General features: G+C 37.6%; 1 protein-coding gene across 7 annotated transcripts in view; it reads left to right on the top strand.

The window, feature by feature from the left end:
* Positions 1-371: 371 nt before the first annotated feature.
* Positions 372-9,538, top strand: part of dnmt3ab (DNA (cytosine-5-)-methyltransferase 3 alpha b) — a 49,947-nt gene continuing 40,780 nt past the window's right edge. For all 7 annotated transcript variants that reach the window (XM_079634011.1, XM_079634010.1, XM_079634009.1 and 4 more), the window contains exons 1-4: positions 372-493; positions 618-791; positions 2,734-2,825; positions 6,406-6,510. In XM_079634011.1, coding sequence (XP_079490137.1) covers positions 439-493; positions 618-791; positions 2,734-2,825; positions 6,406-6,510 — 426 coding nt within the window. In that variant the 5' untranslated portion in view covers positions 372-438. The remainder of the gene's footprint in view (positions 494-617; positions 792-2,733; positions 2,826-6,405; positions 6,511-9,538) is intronic.

Below are 9,538 nucleotides of genomic sequence, written 5' to 3'. Positions count from 1 at the left end.
ATTCCAACTTTAAGGTGAAACAGCATGTCTAATTTTCACAACAAATGGTTTCCCAGAATTTGATGACATTTTTTTCCAATATTGCATTAGCTTAATGTCAGGGGTTAGGGTTAGTACCCTTTGAATGGACGCTATGGCTATATGTCACAGCCTCATTTTCATTTGCGAAAAAGTAAATATGCCATATTCCTTGAATAGCCTACATGATGATATTGTCACGCTCATCAATAACTGAACTGTGGACATAATGCAGGACAAACAAGACTGTATTCTGCCTCTGTGCGAACATAGGCTATAACAGCAGCCTCCAAAAGGTCTTAAAGTCACAATGAAACGAAAGGACAGCTATTTTTTCCCACATTGTGACATCCTGTAGCTACATCTGAGTGCAACAGATTATTGACAAATATGGGGTTTAAGCTGACTAATTGATTGGAGATGTCCTGCATACGTCACCAAAAAGAGAAGTGTGTGTTTTCACTGGAAGTTACAGGTATGACGTTATTGATTAAAAACATACTGAATCGTTCACAAGATCTATAGCATTTAGAAAATAGATAGGGGGGTGAAGGTTCAGTTATGACTCTCTACTTCACCCGTAACCCAACTGTCTCTAGGACCCGCGCGGAGCTGCTGCCGGAGCGCTGGCCTCTGCAGTCAGTGTGAGCGGAGCATCTGGAGGAGAGTTGGCCGGCTGGGGAGGTGGTGGAGGACGGGGAGAGCGAAGCAGAAGGAGGATCCGGGAGTCAGCGAAAACATAAAGGGGTCAGGCCTGGAACTTGGCGAAGCGGGTAATTAACACTGCGATCCGCTTGTGTAAAACCTAAAGCCGCCATCGAAATAAGTCTCCACCGTGGGGTTCCCAGTTTTTTTGGGGGCGATATACGGAGGGGGGCGGCTCGATGTGGCCAGTGGTTTTTCCTGGTCCTACAGATGTGCGATTAATGCACTGCGATATGCGCTTGAACTTGATGAGCGTTCATTTGTAGCGCCTCGTCAATCCGTTCGATTTGAAACAATGGGTATGTGTTTCAAAACCTAACGAGCTTCCTACTTAGACAGCATTTTTGGCCACCATTCCGTTCCGCACGCGCTTATGATGCCCAAAAAATAAAAAAAGACACGCTTAAGATGCCCAAAAGTGCTGTCTAGGTAGGCAGCTCACCTAGGTTTTGAGAGGGTTTCATTTGTAAACCGCCGTGGCCTATTGTAAATGACAGTCATTTATAAGCGACGAATAATCCGAGTAAGCGGATGATTAAAAGAGCTTTTTATGCATTTATAAGACTGTGATAGACATGTGATCAATTAACACCTTGTGATTGGGTACCTGTGTGACACATCTTACCCAGTTATTGAATATTAATGACTCGCCATTGCCCTTGTATAATTTTACTATGGAGAGTTTAGGCTTCGTCAAAATACCAGTTACAGTTATTGTTAGTACTGTAGAAACTACTGTATGGTTACCAGTGTGAATGTTTTGTAAGAGTTAAAGGAATAGTTCATCCAAAAATTTAAATACTGTCATTTAGGGAATGGTCACCAGTGGCACTTTTGGTCTATAATTCAAGTCTTCTGAAGCCATATTTGTATAACCGTTGAATTTTCAAATCTCATTTGTATATATAGCCTAGGCCTATATACTATATATATATCATATTCAGATTTCCGCATTGTGATTGATTACAAAACAAATCCAATGTCATTTGGCATCATTGATGTCAAACCTGCTTCTTGTCGCACCATATTTTAATATATACATATATGTAAATGAGATTCAACAACTTTTTTTTTTGGTCTTTTTTACAACGAAAGTTATCAAATTAATTCAGAACACTTGGAATATAGCGCACAAGTCATTTGAGTGACTTTTATGATGTTTTCTATTTTATTTTTGGAGCTTCACCGCCCCTGGTCACCATTTACTTTCATTGTCTGGAAAAGAGCAGCACGGACATACTGATAAACCTCTTCTTTTGTTTTCCTCTGGAAGAAAAGATGTTATACAAGTTTGGAACGACATTACAGTAAGTAAAGAATTCAGAAGACAGAGTTTCACATTTTTGGTGTACTATTCCTTTAACGATAGATTCGCCTAATTTATTGACCTCTAAATCTAATTTCATGGGACTTTGGTGTCCTACTTGCACAGAAAGCACATTGAAGCACACATACATGGCAGTGAAGAATATAATGTTCATCTGCCTTTAAAACTGCTCTGAGGAAAAAAAATAGGAAATACCATAAAGCTAAGTTCATATTTCACTCATGAGAAGGGTTTTCATGTCGCAGTAGGAGAATGCATACATTTTGAACACGAGACAACTCAACAATACGTTATTATCTGGTGCATTAAACTGAAAAAATATGTTTAATTAAGGTCGATTTCTCATGCATACACTGAATGCGCATCTTATTAATTTCTTATTCCCAATGATTTGCATACACGTCAATGTTTTAACCACTTATAACAAGTCTGTTACATATACATTTAAAAGCATCTCATCTCACTTATTTGAGAGCAACCTTTTATGTGAAACGAGGGATCTCATAATGATTGTATAATTCTGATATTCTTAATGTGTCTTTTTATTCTGAATGTTATGTTTGCGTGCTGTGTCTTCTGATTATGGTGTTCCTTTTCACAGGGGATCCTAAAGAAGGAGGGTCATCATTTTTTTATTTTATTTTTTTTTTAACCTTTTTTGACTTTTGCATTGTATTCAACAGTCACTCATTTGGAGATGCCGTCCAACACAGTCACCACCGCCAGTGTATTCAAGAGCTCCGACTTCAACTGTGACACGAACGGAAATCAAATGGTAAGAGGTTAATGAGTCCTTGGACATTTTTATGATCGGCCTGCTGTGGACTGACTCAAATAAGGCTAGTTACCACATCTGTCACTTGAAGTGTCATGGCTTTTTAAAACCCTTATGCTAACTTTGCATATGAAAAAATGGTCTTTTGTAAATAGTCTTTAACTTTGAAGAGAAAACAACTTACTATATTCACGCATCAGATGACCAGGGTCGCTGGAATGATTTAAAAAGTGGTGGTCACGTAATGTAAAGTTACTCTTCATGCAGCATGCAATCCTTATGTAGCCTAATTAATATTCATGATCCTTTTTTTATATTAATTAGGTTCCATTAAATTACGTTCAATGCATGTTGGAACTACCGTAATTACAAGATTCTGACTTAGTAATTACAAGATGTAAACTTCTGACAAGTGCTGTCAAATCGATTAATCGCATCTAACATAAAAGTTTGTAAATATATGTTGCCAGCACTACTTCCGACTTGTACCACCTGACCACTAATTTTATAATATTTCTGCTTAATCATTCATATAATGGATTATTGTTAGTGTTAATAGCAAAAATAATCTAAAATAAACGAAAGACATACAATACGGTTCAGCTAGCACAGAGTTAAATAACTATCTGACTAACGTCACAATAAATTAATAAAAAAGATTATTAATAAAGCATTTGCATAATGACTTTTTCTTATTGTTTTATCTAGTGTTGCTATCCACCTTATTGTTCAGATACTGTAAGAGAGGCACAGCCATTGTAATTTTAATGTGTCTGGCTTCCGGTGTCATTCGCTTCCAGATATTTTTTATTATTTTAATGTATTGTCCTAATTATAAACAGTTTTACAGTTTACAGCAGTTCGACATATTCTCTCCACAAAAAAAACACCTTACTTCCGTGTTATAGAAACTCATAATTACCATTCCAGTTTGTCATATAGTAATTATGGAACCTATTTCATGTTTAACATTTGGCCATTAGTCACAATGGGAAATAATGTACATTTTTGAAAGTTGAGGTGACATGTCCTCATTTATAATGGTTTCTACTCCTCTGTTGATGAAGTCACAGGTAAAACCCACATGGAGAAACGACAAAATGTGGAATGTGCCACCTTATACAAGATGGAGTACTTGTTAAACATTTTTCTTTTCAGAAGAACGCAGATTCGCCACATTATTTCTCATTTTATGTTTTCATTTTCCATTTTTGACGTCTCACTTCAAAATGAAAAGGATAGTTCACTCAAAAATAGGTTTTCATATATAAGTTTGTATAAGTTTCTTTCATCAATGGAAGATTCTATTTTGAAGAATGTTGGCAAACAAAGAGTTTTGGGGCCAATTGACTTCCATTGAAGAACCTCTGAGACATTTCTTAAAATATCTTCTTTTATGCTCCACAGAATAATTGTTTTTGGGTGAACTATCCCTTTAACTCTCTCCTCAAATCCATCAGTATCATACACAATATTTCATTCAATATATCATTATAATTTGACATGATTCATTTCCACCGCAGGGCCATCAGGTGACAGTGTAGAGGCTTCGGTGAACATGATTAGTAAACATGAGTGAATTGTTGTGAGAGATAGTGTCTGCTCTGTGTTTAGTGACGTGGGTGTTGGTTTGTGTAGGAGAGGCTGGCGTATGCCTGATTTACAGGGGATTTCGCTCTTCCCCGCCCCTGCACCCATGGAGCCGCGCGCTACGCTCGTAGTCCTGTTGCTTGGCAACAGTTCTTGCCTTAAATAACCGGCTGCCGACAGAAATAGAGCAAAGATGTAGACAGTGTTACTGAGTTCACACAAGGCAATGTCGATTTCTGTGCACACCCTTTGTTTTTGTTTGTTTAAATTTTTGGTTAGGTTATTTGTATGTTGTAATGAGAACGTTGTGTGAGGCTAGCAGGATTTGTTATTTGTTGTCATAAATGTGGGAAGACATTCACAGAAAAACCAGAATGCTAAAACAGCACTAATCTCCAGAACTATGATTTTAAAATGAATAGACATACATTTTTTGGTCATAGCACAGGTATATTTGTGGCAATAGTCAATAATACATTGATACAAAATTATAGATTTTTCTTTTATGCCAAAAATCATTCGGATATTAAGTAAAGATCATGTTCCATGAAGATATTTTGTAAATTTCCTACCATAAACATATATAAAAAAAATATTTTTGTGAGTGGATGCAGCAATTAATCAATTTGACGGCACTAATATATATATATTTCATGTAGAAACTGTTATTTTATATTTGAATTGTACATATATAGGCATCTTTGATTAATGCTTATCCTGAAACTCGAGATGTTATTCGTACACATCGGCTTCATTATGCACTAATGATAGGAAATTCCAGTGGTGAGTCCCGCCATCTTTCGGCCATGCGGGACTTCTCGGTAGTCATGGCAGACTGGGACAGCATCCTCATTATCATTCTGATTCAGAGCCGGTGGTTTCATTCAGTCCAGCCCCGAAGCTGCAGCCACATTAGGATCATCTTTTCTCTCCCGTTCACCCTAGGGTGCTTGGCTGGATGAAGAGTAGCTATTGTTGAGGAGGGAAGACACGGTTGTGTTAAACAAAGAGAAAGTGAATAAGGGGAGAGAATGAACCACTGAATGTCTTTGTAACTGTGTCAAGAGAGTTCGCAATCTCTTCATGGCTGTATCACCCCTCACTTTATCTCAGCTAAAAAGAAGATGCCATTCAAAAGCGGGCTTTTCTCATTTTCTAAATAACCTTGTTGTGAATGCAAAATGTAGTATGACATTTAAAAATCTCATTCATTCAAGTCTTGGTGTGTGCTGGTCTGCTGGCATATTTTGGTGTGTAAAGGTTAAGATTACAAACTGTAAAATTTAAGAATGAACTGATATTATAATTGTGGTCGATTCTGATAATATGATAACCGATAAATAGCCAATATTAAACTCAACTGTCTAAATACATTAAAAATAAATCACTAAATATATTGCTAATATCAGTTGTTTTAAATTTAGGCATTACAACATAATTTACAGTATAAAAAATGGATATTCATTTTGAGATAGATTACAGTAAACAGTGTTATTGAATTGTTTGTGTTTTAAAGATTAAATTTAAGTGAGTGTTAGATGAATGCGAATGTAATCTAAATATAAAAATTGAGAAATGCGAAAGAATGTGTAAATATCCAATAATTACAGATACTGATAAATAAAAAAAAGTAAATATTGACAGAAATGGTAACTGTATATTGTGTATCTCTAGTTAAAACTGTGTAATTTAAATAGCTTGTAATTATTATAAATGTATTCTGAAAAGTTCTGGAATGAAACAAAGTATTCAATATTTTTTTTTAAATAATTAAATAATTAGTTTGTTTATTATCTATTAATCTTTTTCCAGTAACTTAAAATCAGCCACTTAATCAGTCTGAACAATATATCTACCAATGACGAGTCTCAAATCCACATTATAATCCAAGTGCCAGTTCACACATAATTTAATGCAGAGCTTGATTTTGATCCAGTAAAGGGTCTGGTTGAACAGTAATGGTTAATGCTGTGTGTTTCTACCTGTTTAGAATGAGAGCTCTAGAATGGACACCATGATTATTGACGAGATGCCTTCACTCTGCGCTCCTGTCCGCAAGGTTGGACGGCCTGGCCGTAAGCGCAAGCACCTCCCCGTGAGTATCCTGGAGACTGAGCTCTCAACACTCAACCAAACCACAAAACACCCAACTTCCCCTGGGATTCGCTTTATTTTCGTTTATCCACCAGGCGCTAGTCTTGGCAGTGGTTGGGAACGGGTAAACAGGCCAACATGTGGCTGCTGGTATTGACACGGGGGCACCCGACAAATTGTTTGAAATTGATCAAAAGTGCGATTTCCTATAGACTTAGATTGGAGAGAGACCCGAGCCATAATCTAGGGATCAAAATATCGCTCTTCACTTGGGCATTACAAGTAAAGTGAGTTACAAGTGAAGTCATGATTTTTCTGTTTGAGCAAAAGTTTTTGATCACCTTAGTATGACATATTCACCAACTGTGAATGAACGGTCTTTGCGATGACTCTTAGCAGTGTCAGTAAATTTAGGTTGCGCTTCTGGAGTGTGACAGCTCTTACTTCTCACGTGTGATGAAACAATAGGACTGATGAATTTTGAACACACAGTTTTCTATGAGTGTACATACAACAGCTGTTCAAAATCCTGCCACGACTCAGAGCGCCACTCACATAGTTTTCCCACTAAATGACATCAAATTTATCCCAAATCATTGTACTAACTTCACCCTAGTCTCTGGAAGATTGCTTATTATGCAATTTTCAGTAACACATTTGTCTCTTTATGTCTTGAATAAAGTCCATGCCTCATATAGAGAAATATTAGAATATAGATTGCACTTTTTCCTTCTGTTTGCACAGTTTTTAAAGAGTTAGTTTACCAAAAAATGTCACATCTATCAGTCATTCCAAACCTGTAAGAGTTTTGTTCATCTTCGGAACACGAGTGAAGATCTTTTTTAATTACGGTAAATCTGAGAGCTTTCTGTCCCTCCTTTGACAGCTGCACAACTTCCACTTTGATGCTTCAAAAGTTCATAAAGAGATCATAAAACTAAAGAATTGAGCCTTTTTGTCCAAATTTTCCGATGAGACATGATCGCTTTATATGATGAACGGATTGAATTTAGGCTTTTATTCACATATAAACATTGATCAGTGAACATAAACAAGCTCTACCGAACATGCTTGACTCGCGAGAACAAACCTCATCGGTTCTTATAGAAGCTCAAACGTGCTGCGTAACACGAGAATGAACATCGTTGGTTGAGTTTCCATTTACAATAACTGATGTGTGCGTTTAGAAATGTTGAGGAAACTTCAAACTCATCAACGCCACTTTGTTCATTCAGCCTGTATGGTGCTTCACTGTTTTGGACTGAGGTTGAGCGACTAGCTGAATCGTGGCTAGAAGTCAGTTTACAATTTATCATACAATCTAGCATAAAACTCTGTACACTTCTCACAATCTGCCTCATCTGTCTCCTTGATCTTGAGAATGCGAGTACAGAAAGACGCTCCCTCTGCTTTTCGTACAGTGTACGACTGGCTTTGTCAGAGGTGAATTGTGACTAGATGTCTCGGCTACAATTTATCATACAGTCTAACACGAAACGCTGTGCACGTCGCAAAAAAAAGTGTATTGCGGACCTAAATGTTTGTGCTCCTGCTTGTTTTGCACCTTCCTCACAAACCACTCAGGGCTGTTGTTAGGGAAGGAACCAATTGGGAGATGTGGTCCCGGTTCCTGGTACCTCACCAAGGTCCTCTACAGTTCAACCTATTCATTGGGTCATAGGGAGGAGTCATAAAACCTTTGTCCCGGACATTGTGACATTTGAGGATTGAATACTGGGAGTAAGTCAGTTCTTTTTTTATGTCCAGTCCCTAGATAAACGTCCAAACCCCCCTGTATTCCTGTTTTTGAAAATAATCCACGCTCTTGCATAATTAATCTAGTGAGGGCATGTCAGGGCATGTGGATGTTCGGTTGCCCTACATCCTCTCCTGCCTTCCCCCTGAGGACTTTCTGATTGTATTATCCTCCTATCCCGTTCCTTCAACAGATAATTGCAGTCCTGCAAGGAGAGCGATGTCTTACTCTGTGAAATGTAAGCCATGTGAAGACAGATAGAATAATGTTTGAGTCATCTCTCATAGAGGTGCTCAGTGCTGATGTGTGGAACTGTGTTAGCGCTCTATGTTTGACTACCTTGCTGAAATGCCTTGGAGTTGTGAAGCCGCCTGAGGAAGACGAGGCTCTAAGTGACATATCAGGAGAGTGATGAGATGACCGGAACTTTTTTTTAATCTTGAACAATAATAGCATTGTTTTCCACAGTGCTAATTTTAGACATGGAAGTATGACTTGCGAAGCAACCCCCATCCGTGTTTCCAAAATCCTGTGCGGCAGATACACATGAGGGGGATTTGTTTCTAGGTCACATAAAGGTACTAATATCAAAGCATACCACATTGTTTTGATCACTGGACTGCAGCCAGCGCCATTGTTTTACAATGGTCCGGGCATTTTTGTATTCAATAGGACTTAAGATCAAAATTTTGTTGTGTACAGTAAGTTTCCCATGCAAAGACGTGCCACTGCAATGCTTGGTGAGATAGGTGGTTGCCAAGACTTTGCTATGTGGGTTCTTGGGTTTCCTGAGTGGTTGCTAGGGTGTTGCTATGGCCTTCCTAAAGGGACAGTTCATCTAAATATGAAAGTTCTGGGAAAAGTTAATAATTTATTCACTCTCAAGTTGTTCCAAACTTGCACGTCTGACTTTCTTCTGTGGAACATAAAAGAAGATATGTCTGTCCATATGCGGTTCATTAGACATCATCTCGGCAGAAAGAAAGATCGCAAAGCCCAATTCACCAAAAGTGCCCCTTATGATTCAGTTCTTTTTAATGAGAGCCATTTGTAATTCATGACAGATTTGAATTAAATGAACCTGAATCCAAACTGTGATGCATACTTTAGGTTTTTGAGACTTACCAATCAGTCTGTACGGACTGGTTCATTTTACAATGTGTAATTAAAGATACATATTCACAACATATTTTTGCTGTGTTTGGGTCATAATAGTATTCTAAAAATATATCACAAAAAATATATTGTTGAATCGTACGTTTTGACATTTTGA

This window comes from Phoxinus phoxinus (genome assembly GCF_949152265.1).
Source record: "Phoxinus phoxinus genome assembly, chromosome: 13".
In the NCBI taxonomy this organism is placed as follows: domain Eukaryota; kingdom Metazoa; phylum Chordata; class Actinopteri; order Cypriniformes; family Leuciscidae; genus Phoxinus; species Phoxinus phoxinus.
The sequence above is the reverse complement of the archived record's forward strand: the minus strand, read 5'-3'. Positions and strand labels throughout refer to the sequence as shown.